The sequence below is a fragment of the Echiichthys vipera genome (assembly GCF_963691815.1).
Source record: "Echiichthys vipera genome assembly, chromosome: 20".
NCBI lineage: Eukaryota > Metazoa > Chordata > Actinopteri > Perciformes > Trachinidae > Echiichthys > Echiichthys vipera.
The window spans coordinates 1,408,578-1,423,577 of NC_139845.1; the positions used below are offsets into that span (position 1 = coordinate 1,408,578).

At 38.8% G+C, this 15,000-nt stretch overlaps 2 protein-coding genes across 2 annotated transcripts in view; both read right to left on the reverse strand.

The window, feature by feature from the left end:
- Window positions 1-2,536: 2,536 nt before the first annotated feature.
- Window positions 2,537-6,477, reverse strand: il22 (interleukin 22; the record flags this gene model as incomplete). Its single annotated transcript, XM_083935049.1, has 5 exons — window positions 2,537-2,659; window positions 3,428-3,487; window positions 4,600-4,749; window positions 4,893-4,958; window positions 6,301-6,477. 5 exons carry the CDS (start codon window positions 6,475-6,477, stop codon window positions 2,537-2,539), a joined length of 576 nt encoding a protein of 191 aa, XP_083791175.1.
- A 7,938-nt stretch (window positions 6,478-14,415) lies between these two features.
- mdm1 (Mdm1 nuclear protein) overlaps window positions 14,416-15,000 on the reverse strand; it is a gene marked incomplete at its 3' end in the record, with an annotated part of 13,092 nt that continues 12,507 nt past the window's right edge. The window contains exons 15-16 of the mRNA XM_083935050.1: window positions 14,654-14,695; window positions 14,416-14,552 (exon numbers count right to left, since the gene is read on the reverse strand). Of these exons, the coding sequence (XP_083791176.1) occupies window positions 14,416-14,552; window positions 14,654-14,695 (179 nt within the window). The remainder of the gene's footprint in view (window positions 14,553-14,653; window positions 14,696-15,000) is intronic.

The following is a 15,000-nucleotide window of genomic DNA, read 5'->3' on the forward strand; positions in this document are numbered from 1 at the left end:
CACGAAGATTTTCAAGAATAGAAAAAAGAAACTTTAAAATTTACAAAACAATCGTGACAATAAAATAAAATAAGAACAATTTAAAACAATAATGAAAATAACAGTTCAATAGTTTTACACGCAACCTTTCGTGACTCGAGAACACAATGTTTACACACACACACACACAAACACACACACACACACACACACACACACACACACACAGACACACAGACACACACACACACACACACACACACACACACACACACACACACACACACACACACACACACACACACACAGACACACACACTGAAACCAAACCTACAGTAGTGAAAGTAGGTTATCAGGTCTCATCTACTTGTGATTCTGCAGAATTCTGCACCAGTTTAATGTGTGTGTGTGTGTGTGTGTGTGTGTGTGTGTGTGTGTGTGTGTGTGTGTGTGTGTGTGTGTGTGTGTGTGTAAAGATTGTGTGTGTGTGTGTGTGTGTGTGTGTGTGTGTGTGTGTGTGTGTGTGTGTGTGTGTGTGTGTGTGTGTGTGTGTGTGTGTAAAGATTGTGTGTGTGTGTGTGTGTGTGTGTGTGTGTGTGTGTGTGTGTGTGTGTGTGTGTGTGTGTGTGTGTGTGTGTGTGTGTGTGTGTGTGTGTGTGTGTGTGTGTGTGTGTGTGTGTGTGTGTGTGTGTGTGTGTGTTGAGGTAAGATCTAATCTTATCTGATAAAGTAGTTGTAGTAGTATTGTTGTCATGTTGTCAAATAATTTCCCCACGGGATTTATTTATGTTTTAAATTATTATTATTTGAGTTTTTTGTTTAGTTGTTATTTGTATTTGCTGTTGACTTTTTATCATAAATTATAATAAAATGTTAAATAATAATCCAGATCATTTATTAAAACAAACACTAATAAATGATGATGTTTTATTAAAGATTAAATATATAAAATAATTAGAATGAGCTCCTTCTTTTCCAGCTGCAGCATTAAAATATAATATATCACTTACACACACACACACACACACACACACAGACACACGCACACACACACACACACACACACACACACACACACACACACACACACACACACACACACACACAAAGGTGAAATATGAGTCACTCTTTGTTTGTTTTCTTCGTTCTATCGCAGCATCTTGATTCACCGCTGACCTATTTCTGTGTGTGTGTGTGTGTGTGTGTGTGTGTGTGTGTGTGTGTGATGATGATGCAGTAAATTGATCCTGGCATATTAAAAAAAAAGCTTCACTGTTGCATAACTTCAAAAACAACATGATTAAAGTTTTCAGCTATGAAGTTTTTATATAACATTATTTTAAATGATATTTTATTATTGTGCTTTATATTTAATATTTCCTTTCATTAAAATCTTGACTTGTTTTGCCCTTAAATGCTAACCATTTCCCTTGGTTTCAAGTCTTTATGCTAAGCTAGTTAGCCTAGCTAGTTAGCCTAGCTAAGCATAGAGACAAAAGTTAAGAAACTTTTGTCTTCATGAAAATCAAAGTAAAACGTTCATATTCAAAACCAAATTTGATTTATTTTCAAGTCTTGTAACATGTGGCGGTGGCGTTCATGCTAAGCTAAGCTAAATAGCGGTGGCGTTCATGCTAAGCTAAGCTAGTTAGCCTAGCTTAGCATAAAGACTGGGAACAAAAGGACAAAAGTTAAGAAATAGGGTTCTTTGCTTTCTTTAAAATCTTGACTTGTTTAGCGATTAAAATGCTAGCTAATCCCCTTTTTTTACCAGTCTTTATGCTAAGCTAGTTAGCCTAGCCTAGCCTAGCAGCCCATATCTCACAATGTTAACGAAATCATAAAATAAATATACAGATATAAAAGTGTTCTTCGTGCAAACCAAAGTCAAACGTTCATATTCAAAACCAAATTTCATTTATTTTCAAGTCTTGCAACATGTGGCGGTGGCGTTCTTGCTAAGCTAGTTAGCCTAGCTTAGCATAAAGACTGGGAACAAAAGGACAAAAATTAAGACATAGGGTTATTTTCTTTCTTTACAATCTTGACTTGTTTAGCGATTAAAATGCTAGCTAATCCCCTTAGTTACCAGTCTTTATGATAAGCTAGTTAGCCTAGCCTAGCCTAGCAGCAACAAAAAAAAGTGTAAAAGTGTTTTTCATGAAAATCAAAGTCAAACATTTCGTATTCAAAACCAAATTTTATTTATTTTCAAGTCTTGTAACAAAGTTCAGTCAGAGTGAAACATTTAAATACTGGAACTCCTTCATCATCATCATCATCATCATCATCATCATCATCATCATCATCATCATCATCATAATAACAACAATAACAACAATAACAATAATAAAAGTAATAATAATCAGCCATAACATTCATGGCAACGTGATCAACACCAGAGTCTCTTCGGCTGCGGCATTAAAACTTCCTGATCAGTAAACAGATCAATAACTAAATAAATATCGTATCAAAAACGTTAAATAGATTCTTAATAAATAATCGTAGAAAAGTCGTTAAATATGATAAATAGAGAAGCGGCGGTTCAGTAGAGGTGTCAGTTGGCGGCGGCGGCGGCGGCGGCGGTGGCGTTGCGCGGCTGCACGCAGTAATCCTGCAGGTACGTGAACAGGATGTCGATCTCGCCCACGGCTTTGTTCATCCCGTCCTCGCCGCCCATCTGAAGAAAGAGAAACGCGTTAAAAACGAGAAACGAAACACTTTCAGGGTCCATTTCCACGCCATGATTTGATTTTGTTTTTGTTCTTAAATTCACGTTAAAAAGATGAAATTATGTAAAAAAACGACTAAAATTGTTTCGTAATCACAGAAAAAAAGGTATTAAATTATATTTCTATTCTGTATTTTTATATTTATTATTTCCTTTCATTAAAGTCTTGACTTGTTTTGCGCTTAAATGCTAGCTATTTCCCTTGGCTTCCAGTCTTTATGCTTTAGGCTAATTAGCCAAGCTTAGCAGCTAGTTAGCCTAGCTTAGCATAAAGACTGGAAGCACAAGGACAAAAGTTAAAGTGAAGATATTTGCTGTCTTTAAAATCTTGACTTGTTTTGTGCTTAAAATTCTAGCCGAATCTCTTAAAAATACATTTATGTTCATTAATTTTACTTGATGTTTTTGTTTATTTTGTTAAAAATGTGAAAAAATATGAATCATAAAAAACAATAATAATGTTTACTAATTATGACTTATGTTATTTAATCATTTATTACAAGTATTTTAAAAAAACAACTCAATTATTAATCAAGAAACATGAAAAATATCGAATTATTTAACAGATTTTACTCAGATTATAAATTATTATTATGTTTAATTATGTTAAAGTTTAATAAAGTGTTATTATTGAGTGAAAACAAGCTTTTTATTAATGGATTATTATAATAATTTTTGTTGCGTTCAGAGTGATCTGCGGAGCAGAGTCATTCTCACCGTGGCGAGCTTCTTGCGGAACTCGACGGCGTGCTGATGGTCGTGGAAGTGAGTCACGTTCTGCGGAGACAAACAAACGTTAGCGACAGGAAGAAGTAGCCTGATCACATGGAGCCGGACTATTTCTTCTAGAAAATCACTCCTCCTGTTCAAGAAGTAGTCTGACACATAACACTTATAAACCTTTTTTAGATAGATAGATAGATAGATAGATAACTTTATTTATCCCCGAGGGGAAATTAGGTCATCGTAGCAGCGGTACAGAGCAATCAGAAGTACTAAAATAAGATAAAATATAAAATACAAAATATGAACAGCAATAAAATAGAATAAAATAAAAGTACAGTATTGCAGATAAAACACTATATTAAATGTGCAGTGTGGATTTTAATGTGCAATTGGGATAGCTGCTAGCTGTTTCCAGTTTTTATGCTAAGCTAAGCTAAGCTAAGCTAAGCTAAGTGTCTCCTGGTTACAGCTTCACAAACATCGTGGCATCAATCTCATCATTCCACTCTTGGAAAGAAATCTTAACCTTGGAAAGAGCCACGCTAACTTTTTCGTTTGTTTCTAGTCTTGAGGCTAACTAGCTTAGCTTAGCGTAGCCTAAGTAGCTCAACCTAAAGACCGGAAACAGGAACAGGTAGCCTGGACACCTTTCTTCTAGAATCTAGAAAATCATTCCTCCTGGACAAAAATTAGTCTGAGACATAACACTTTGTCTTTGCTAGCTGTTTCCCTCCATTTCCAGGCTTTATGCTAAGCTAGGCTAACTAGCTTAGCTTAGCCTAAGTAGCTAAACCTAAAGACTGGAAACAGGAAGAAGTAGCCTGGACACCTTTCTTCTAGAAAATCACTCCTCCTGGACAAAAATTAGTCTGAGACATAACACTTTGTCGATGCTAGCTGTTTCCCTTCATTTCCAGGCTTTATGCTAAGCTAGGCTAACTAGCTTAGCATTAAGCTAGGCGTACTAGCTTGGCATAAAGACTGAAAACCAGGGGAAACAGTAAGCGTGATTTTAAAGAAAGCAAATAACCCATATTTCTTAACTTTCCCCCTCTGTGCTAAGCTACGCTAAGCTAAGCTAAGCTAACGGTACGCTAACATATTTTAGCACACAGCCGTGGGAGTGACATCGACCACACGTGTTATCCACATCTGACACTCACACAGCCGTGGGTCTGCAGGTCCTCGCTGACGCGGCTGAGGTCGGTCTTCAGCCGGTGCATGCTGGGATGCAGGTTGTCACGGTGACGCAGGATGTTGTTCAGGTAGAAGTCGAGGATGTTGGCGTGGAGGCAGCAGATCTTCAGGTGGTCCTGGAGGAGAATCACACCGTTACTCTAACGTTCTGACATCTTTCGTTCGTTTGTTTAGTGGGAAACAAACTAAATGAAGTAAATATTTGTTATATTTTTATTATTTTTATGTTTTTATGTTTTTATGTTTCTGCGGCGCTCACCGGGTCGGCGCTGACTCGGGGATACAGTCTGGAGCCGGTGTCGTCCTCCGTCTGCAGACTCTGAGCCTGAAAAACACAGATCAGCGTCACGTTAACCGCCCCAAACGTCGTCTATAGTTTTATTTACAAAGGTGAAAATGAATCAAAATATAAATCATAAAAAAAAACCAATTAAAATCTGAACTTTTTATTCGTTATGTTTGAATTTAAGTTATTTTAAGATTAATTTTGCCTAAAAATCTCAATTTAAAACTGTAAAATATAGAAATTGTTGTTGTTATTGTTCATTTTTAATTGTAGCATTTATTAAAAATAATAAACATAAAGACTCAATATACGGAGGAACATTAGTGCCAAACGTTGACGTTTAATTGTTTATTTATTGCTCGGATCTTTTTCCAAAGAGGATAAATCTGTTTTAAGTCGACGAAAACATGTGAAAAATAAAAATATCGTGCCGTAAAAACTGAGATTAATAATGTTCCATCACAACAGTGTTTCCATAGCAACGTAAATATAAAATATTATGGAGTTTATTTAGTTTTAATTAGTTTTATTTATTTAATTGTCTGTTTTTTTTATTTTTTTTTTAATTAATTTATTAATTTTGTCGCCAATTTGCAGTTTGTTGTAAATCTTGTGTTTTTGTAGATTTAAATTGTTCAATTAAATAAAAATAAAAATATACTACGGAGTGTTATTAGTGACAAAACCATTTTTATTTTTAATTTAAAGCAAAGTTTTGGGGTTAAAGTCGTTCACTCTGCTGTTCAGTTATGGAGGAAAAATACTGAATTAATTAATTATTTATTCATGTTTAATTAAAACTATGATTTAAAATACAGGAATTGTTGTTGTTGTTATTGTTTCTTTTTTAACTGTAGCATTTATTAAAAATAATAAACACAAAGAAGAAACATACGGAGGAACATTAGCGCCAAAATAAAACAAATAAACAGTTAAAGTTCAGATTAAATTCAGATTAAAGTTCATTTCTCAGATTTTGTTCCAGATTCTGGGATTAAAATAAACATTAACTCAGATTTTGAGTTCAGTTTAAAGACATTTGTGCTTTAAATGTTTTACTTTAATCACTTTTCGTCGCCTGAACTCGAACACGAACACAAACGTTATTATTTCACAGCTTTGCCTCTTTGCAGATTCAGCTTTTGCATAAAAAATGTGCTTTTACAGGTTAAAAAATAACACATTTACATGCTACAACACTAAAAAACTGCTTATCATGCACTTTATATTATGACGCCAGCTGCTGCACAGTGACGTCTTTAGTTTCTGACACTTTTGATGCAGAAATTTTGACTTTTAACGGAATATTTTTGCACATTTTCCTTTAAAAAAACGTTTAATCTCTGATGTAAACGTGTGAGAATAAACGTTTTGCACTCACGTGTTTGGAAACGTCCTGGACGGCCTTGAACGTCTCTCCGTCTCGCAGCGGCTGGCTGAGCGGCCGGTCCACAGGGAGCGCCGCCGCCTGCTCGGCCCAGCCAATCAGGAGCAGCGGCAGGAGGAGGAGCGCGGCGGCGGATGCGTTGGCGGCGAGTGCGGCGGAGACGAGCTTCATGGTTCAGGTGGAGGAGATTTCTTAATCCGTTCTCAGGAGAATCGGAGTTTTTTTCCAGCTGTTAGAAAGAAACAAACTGTTAGATTTTATAATAAAAATCTAATTTAATAAAACTTTAAATGAGTCAAAGCGTCTTTTCCCGCGCTCACCTGTCGGAGGCTGCTGCTGTGAGCTCGACGCTGCGCCGAGGCTCTTTATACACATCATCCTCCGCCCACCTCCGCTGAATATAGGACAGGTAACCATCGAAAAACCCCACACACACACACACACACACACACACACACACACACACACACACACACACACACACACACACACACACACACACACACACACGCACACACACACACACACACAGGTCAGTGCTGAGCTGGTACTCTCTGTGTTTACTGTCACTTACACGAAGAGGAAATTACGACACTGTTTGTCATCAATTTAGAAAAAAGTACATTTTTAATTGTTCTTCTCCGGTGACATCACTTCCTCTTTTTGTTCTCTCTGTGTGTGTGTGTGTGTGTGTGTGTGTGTGTGTGTGTGTGTGTGTGTGTGTGTGTGAGCGTGTGTGTGTGTGTGTGTGTGTGTGTGTGTGTGTGTGTGAGCGTGTGTGTGTGTGTGTGTGTGTGTGTGTGTGTGTGAGCGTGTGTGTGTGTGTGTGTGTGTGTGTGTGTGTGAGCGTGTGTGTGTGTGTGTGTGTGTGTGTGTGTGTGTGTGTGTGTGTGTGAGCGTGTGTGTGTGTGTGTGTGTGTGTGAGCGTGTGTGTGTGTGTGTGTGTGTGTGTGTGTGTGTGTGTGTGTGTGTGTGTGTTGTATAAACTTCCCTCAAACTTACAAACTCGTCCGACCGGCTCGTGACGGATGAACCGGTTTATTTTGTTAACGTTACGCAATAATTCATAATTCTGACTTCACATTAAACTGAAAATGTCTTTAATTCAACTTTAGATGAAATCTACGGAGGCTCGAAGGCGACGACATTAAAACAACCCTTGATAAACACGAGTTAGACTTTAGTTTCATGTAGATAAAATATGATTTTACATATAATTTGGATTAAATGGATTAATACTTTAATTAATGATAAAAAATGAACTAAAACGAACGTTATAACAAATGTAGAGTAAATAAAAGTATTAATGGATAAAAATGTGACAGAAATTTAAGTTAAAAGTTCTTTTTATTTGCTTCTTTGTTCTTTTACCTTTAGAATAAACAACCTGTTTATTTATTTATTTACTTATTTATTTAATTTTAATGTTTTATGTATTTATTCATTTTAAAACGTAATTATGTAAATTTGTATTTATTATTTTTTTTCTATATTTGATATATTTTATATTAATTAATGATAAAAATGATAAAAAATGAACTAAAACAAACATTAAATCAAATGTAGAGTAAATAAATGTATTAATAAAAATGTGACAGAAATTTAAGTTAGTTATTTTTATTGAATTATTATATTTATTGTTCTTTAACCTTTAGAATAATCCCCATTCATTTATTTACTTATTTACCCATTTATTTAATTACAATGTTAATGTTTTATGTATTTATTCATTTTAAAACGTAATTATGTAAATTTGTATTATTATTTTTCTACTATATTTGATATATTTTATATTAATTAATGATAAAAAATGAACCAAAACGAACATTAAAACAAATGTAAAGTAAATAAAAGTATTAATGGATAAAAATGTGACAGAAATTTAAGTTAAAGTTCTTTTTATTTGCTTCTTTGTTCTTTTACCTTTAGAATAAACAACCTGTTTATTTATTTATTTATTTATTTACTTACTTATTTATTTAATTTGAATGTTAATGTTTTATGTATTTATTCATTTAAAATGTAATTATGTAAATTTGCATTTATTATTTTTCTTCTATATTTAAATGTATTGATTATTTATTACTAATTTTCTTCTATTCTTTGCATTTTTCCACAAACCCACTATTTTTTTACATTCATTTTTTTAATTATTAGTACAATTATTGTTTTATATATATATATATATATATATATATAAAACAATAATAATAATATTTATAATAATGTAATGTGTGTGTGGGGTTCATAATTAGGTTGTAATGCAGTTTTAATGATTTTATTTTAAGTTTTAATGATGAATGAACTTTATTTAATGCAAAATTATCATTTGTGTTTTTGCTGCAAGATTAGCTTTTTAATTAATACCAATAATTTCTCTGCTTATCGTTAAAAACAACTGAAAGAAAACGGCTCAAGAGCTGCAAAAGTTATGAAACATAATAAAATAATAAAATAATACTTTTATACCTTTGTTCCTAATGATTCAGTGCAGTTCCTCTAACGTCCTCTAGGCGTCGCTGCTCCGGGCTGAAACTTCCTCCGTCCATGTTTCACGTAAAAATATAAACAGATAACAATAAAAAGATGATTCACGACAAGTTTTGTGTTTGTAAAAACATAATTACCGATGTTGGATCCACACCTGGAGCTGCAGTTCCTCAAACAGCCACTAGAAGACTCCGCTCCAAGGAAACGTCCTCAACAACAGAGTTTAGCATGCTAATAGCGTGTTAGCATGCTAATGTTTCTAATTACCGGTGGATTGTTACTCCAGGTCTGGAATGAGTCCTGACCCCAAGTGAAGGAGTTCAAGGACCTCGGGATCTTGTTCACGAGTGAGGGGACGATGGAGCGTGAGTTTGGCCGGAGAATCGGAGCAGCGGGGGCGGAGCTGCAGTCGCTCTACCGCACCGTTGTGACCAAAAGAGAGCTGAGGAAGACAAAGCTCTGGATCTACCCTCAGTCCTGGTTCCTACCCTCACCTGTGGTCATGAAAGCTGGGTCAGGACCCAAAGAACCAGGTCCAGGTCAGGACCCAAAGAACCAGGTCCAGGTCAGGACCCAAAGAACCAGGTCCAGGTCAGGACCCAAAGAACCAGGTCCAGGTCAGGACCCAAAGAACCAGGTCCAGGTCCAAGCGTGTGAACTGTGTTTCCTCAGGAGGGGGTCTGGAGTCTCCCTTAGAGAGAGGGGGAGAAGTTCAGCATCCGTGAGGAACTCGGAGTAGAGCCGCTGCTCCTTTGCGTTGAAAGGAGCCAGTTGAGGTGGTTCAGGATCATCTGGTAAGGATGAACCCTGGGCGCCTCCCTAGGGAGGTGTTCCAGGCACGTCCAGCTGGGAGGAGGCCTCGGGGAAGACCCAGGACCAGGTGGAGAGATTAGATCTCCACACTGGCCTGGGAACGCCTCGGGATCCCCCAGTTAGAGCTGGTTAATGTGGCCCGGGAAAGGGAAGTTTGGGGTCCCCTGCTGGAGCTGCTGCCCCCGAGACCCGACCCCGGATAAGAGGCTGAAGATGAGATGTAAATGCTTTGTAAAGCCGAGGGCGACGGGAATGTCTAAAGGTGTTTGGTCATAAACTAAAGTCTTGGGCGTGACATGAACATAAACACCGGGGGACTCTTCTTATTTATTAGTTGTCGTGTCTCTAAAAGTTTAGAAACTTGTGAAAAAGAACGATATTCAGTTTAGTTTCTCAGAGGAAGAAAGAAACCGGGAAAAAAGTAACCGTAAACCTTCAGATGTCTCAAAAGCCGACGGTGCTCCTTATATATGGACCAATATTGAGCCACAACAGGTCTCCAACTACGGTGAGCAGCCGCCGACTCTATTTTCCCCGTAGAAGAAGTAACGCGCGGTGCATGTTGAGATATACGACTGCGTGAAGCGTGCCGTTTCATTTCCATGTGTGTGTTTGTGTAAAGAGCCCAAAATGGCTCCTGTTAAGAGACACGCTTACGACGCAGAGTTTACACTCAAGGCCATTAGTCACGCAGCAGAACACGGGAATAGAGCAGCAGCCAGAGAGTTGAACATGAACCAATCAATGGTGCCGAAGTGGAGGAAGCAACAAGACGACCTGCGCCGAGTAAAGAAGACTAAACAGAGTTTAGAGGGAACAGAGCGAGACGGCTGCAGCTGGAGGACAAACTCCAACAGTGGGTTGTTGAACAGAGAGCAGCAAGTAGAAGAGTCTGTACGATCACTGTTCCACTGAAGGCAACAGCGCTAGCACGCCAACTTAGCATCAATGAGTTTAGAGGCGGTCCTTAACGTAACCCCAGCCTCCACTGTAGCGTCTGTTCTTAAAATACGGTACTTAAACTGATGAATCAATTATAGAAAATAGTCTTTTTATAAATTAAATGTATCTGGTCATCATCTGTAAAGACAACGCTGTAAAAGAATCTCCTGATTGAGGAGAATCACAGAAATAAGGAAATAAAGGATATGATGCAGCAGCAGGTCTGGTCTCCGAACTCACAGCAGCGTATCATCTGCGTAGAAGTGAAACCCAACACTGTCTCCACCGAGGGAAGCATTCAAATCAGGAACAAAGGGGCCCCAGGATAGACCCCTGGGGGACTCCACAGAAAGAAAGCAGGCCGCTAGGATCGGCTGGCACCACAGAGGAAGACTTCGCTGCAGCGTAGCGTAGCGTGAGGCGAGACGTGTCGTCTGGTGCCAGCGCGGTCACGCGGGTTTTCCCCTCAGTTTCTTCCGTCTGAGCTTTTTGAGCATCAGCGTTTTTGTTGCTGGGTGTTTGTTTTCCTGGCAGTTGTGTGCGAAGCGAACGGATCAAGCGGCGGGATCGTTTTTTTTATTTCATGTCATGGTTTTTTGTGTTGGATGTTGATGAATCGGCGCTTTTTCAACGGACGAAAACACTTTCTTCTGTATTTAAATGCAGCTCTTTTTGTTTCCATTTAAAAAAATAAAAGTTTAAGCAAATGAGAAACTTGTTTTTGTGGTTTTAAATATTAAACTACGTGCGTGTCAGTTACCAAATGACCATTAGATACGACCTCATTTGCATATTTAAACACAACATTTCAGAAAACTTGTAACACAAAGACGTCAGTGATCGTATCGACGTAACCCTCTTCACCTGGAGACTCATCTCATCTCATCTCATCTTCAGCCTCTGGTCCTGGAACAGGTCTGGGGGGCAGCAGCTCCAGCAGGGGACCCCAAACTTCCCTTTCCCGGGCCACATTAACCAGCTCTAACTGGGGGATCCTGAGGCGTTCCCAGGCCAGTGTGGAGATCTAATCTCTCCACCTGGTCCTGGGTCTTCCCCGAGGCCTCCTCCCAGCTGGACGTGCCTGGAACACCTCCCTAGGGAGGCGCCCAGGGTTCATCCTTACCAGATGATCCTGAACCACCTCAACTGGCTCCTTTCAACGTGAAGGAGCAGCGGCTCTACTCCGAGTTCCTCACGGATGCTGAACTTCTCCCCCTCTCTCTAAGGGAGACTCCAGCCCCCCTCCTGAGGAAACACATTTCACACGCTTGGACCTGGACCTGGTTCTTTGGGTTCTGACCTGGACCTGGTTCTTTGGGTCCTGACCTGGACCTGGTTCTTTGGGTCCTGACCTGGACCTGGTTCTTTGGGTCCTGACCCAGCTTTCATGACCACAGGTGAGGGTAGGAACCAGGACTGAGCGGTAGACCAAACAAACACTGTGACGTTTAATTTGTGTGAATTCAAGAGTCATTCTTTAATTGTATGCTCCAGCACATTCAGACCCTACGGAGAATGATCAGCTGAGTCACATTAATACACATTAATAAAAGGACCTTTGTCTTTAATGGATGACTCAGGTTAAACAGAACTCTTCATCTTCTTCAAAGTGCACATCTTCTGTGTTTCCTGCTGTGACAGTAAACTCATGTCTGTGGTGCATCAGTGGTTATTTCCCTTCCAGCATCGTGACCTCGCTGCCCCACTTCAGGGCGCTTCTTGGTTACTACGTACACACATGTCGCAACACGTCGTGACTAACGTCTGCTCCTGTGACGCACCGGTGACGTAACTCCTGATTTGATGAGTTTACGGAACCACAGAAACAAACTGGTGCAAAAAAAGCAGCAAGTTTGATGATTAAAGAGACGCAAACGAGTTAAAATGAGCCGTTTCAAATGTTAGAGTGAAAAACACCTGATCTCAGAATGAGTGAGTTCACCTGAAGCACTTTAACTCTCATTTAAATCGACTTAATTAACGTTTTTTATATGAAAAGTATAAAACACGACCTCCTCGTTCGGTCATAAATTCTTCGCTCTACGTTAAAATAAAAGTCTGATGATGCCTTAAAGGTCAGTTTCACTTCTATTTGCATAAAATTAAAAGAATGACTCTTCAAAGTGTTTCTGTTCTTTCTCTATTTTTTGTAATTTCCAGTTTTCCTTTGCGTTGAAAGGAGCCAGTTGAGGTGGTTCAGGATCATCTGGTAAGGATGAACCCTGGGCGCCTCCCTAGGGAGGTGTTCCAGGCACGTCCAGCTGGGAGGAGGCCTCGGGGAAGACCCAGGACCAGGTGGAGAGATTAGATCTCCACACTGGCCTGGGAACGCCTCAGGATCCCCCAGTTAGAGCTGGTTAATGTGGCCCGGGAAAGGGAAGTTTGGGGTCCCCTGCTGGAGCTGCTGCGCCCGAGACCTGATCCAGGATCAGAGGCTGAAGATGAGATGAAGATGAGATGAAGATGAGACTAGGTGTTTTACACTTTTTTGTAAAGTACATATTTCCTTCATTCATTCATTCATCTTCAGCCGCTTGTCCCTGTTGGGGTCGTGGGGGTGCTGGAGCCGATCCCAGCTGACATCAGGCGTGAGGCGGGGTCCACCCTGGACAGGACGCCAGTCTATCACAGGACACATAGAGACGAACAGAGACAGACAACCATTCACACCTACGGGTGATTTAGAGTCATCAATGAACCGAACACCTGCACGTCTTTGGACTGTGGGAGGAAACCGGAGAACCCGGAGAAAACCCACGCAGACACGGGGACAACATGCTCCACACAGAAGTGGAACTTTTGGTCTGAACTGTACACATGCGTATCGTCTGCATAGCGGTGAAACTTGAGCTGCAGATTAAATCCCTGTGAAGGAAACATTTTGACCTCGCTGCTTAAAGAACGGCACAGGAAACAGTTCCTACCTGCTGCCGTCAGACTCTACGACGCTTCACAGCAACGCTCAGGAAACACACTCACATCATTCAAGTGAAATAAATATAAATTAAATTAAATTAAACATTTTGAGAGGTAAAGGAGGCGGAGGCAGGACCAATGTGAGGTAATATGAGGTTTTAATTCTATGTGACTGACACAGGTGGATATTTGTGTTTACTGGGACAATTGTTATATTACACATATAATCTAATTCTTTCTTTAATACATAAGAACTAAAACTTCTTCCTCATTTTCAGACATTTAATCTATTTTGTGATTTATATTTGTTTATGAGAACTGCATTAATTAATTCTTAAAGCCATGTTTTAATTACATTTTTATTTAAAGTGCCAAATCATAACAAAAGTTATGAGTAGACACACACGCACACGCACACGCACACACACACACACACACACACACACACACACACACACACACACACACACACACACACACACACACACACACACACACAGCTCTACATTGTTTGTTCGTCTCCAGGTCACGTGTGTTTAAATAGTGATGCTGTCGTTGCCGTGGTTACCTGTTTGTTCTTCTTCCACTACGACCTCTGACCGTTAAAGTATTTAAGTATTTAAGGTCACAAAAGGAGACGGTTGAGTTTAGACCACTAATTGTGACCGTTAAGTTCAGAGAATGAGACAGAAACTAAAACTACATTAAGATAAAAACTAAAACTTTTATGAAAATAAATAAAATGAAAAAAAGTGAAAACAAAAGTTGGTTTTTCTCACTTTTATGAGTCAGAGAATAATTAATTACAAAACTCACATTATTATTAATTAAACATTAATAAACAGAAAACTCATAATTATTAAACTAACTCATAATTAAGACATTTGCAGAATCACTACGTTCATAAAAACTCATTTTTCAGCAGCTGTAAAAATAAAAACTAAACACTCAGCTGTGCGGACGCCACGCTGGTTTCCACGGCGACAGGAGGAGGTCGTCTCGTCTCCTCTGAGCGCGCTCCAGCACGGCCGACGCCGCGGAGCAGGAGGCCGCCGAGCGCCACGACATCACCGACAGACGGTCGTCTAGGCAACGAGAGATTTAATGAAATAAATAAATAAATAATTAATAAAAAAAGTGAAATAATAAATTTTTATCGTCTGAACGAGAAGAAACGTTTGTTCACCTTCATCAGAACCAGAACCACGGAGACGCCGACCCAGGTCACCTGAGGACGCCACGGACGGTTAATAAGGTTATTAATGATTAATATTAATGAATATTACTGATTAATACTCAAAGTACTGCAGTCACATACACGTTATTGGTTAATACTGATTATTATTGATTCTTGATTAACATTGTTTATTATTAATTGATACTTATTAATAAAGTATTAAAATATTAAAGTATTTAAATATTAAAGTATTTAAGGCCTTTTAAACGTACTGAGTTTTAAGCGTGTGTTTAAAACATTTATTTTATTTTAAACCTTTAAACATTTTGTCAGAAAGTTCTGGATGAAAATTAATA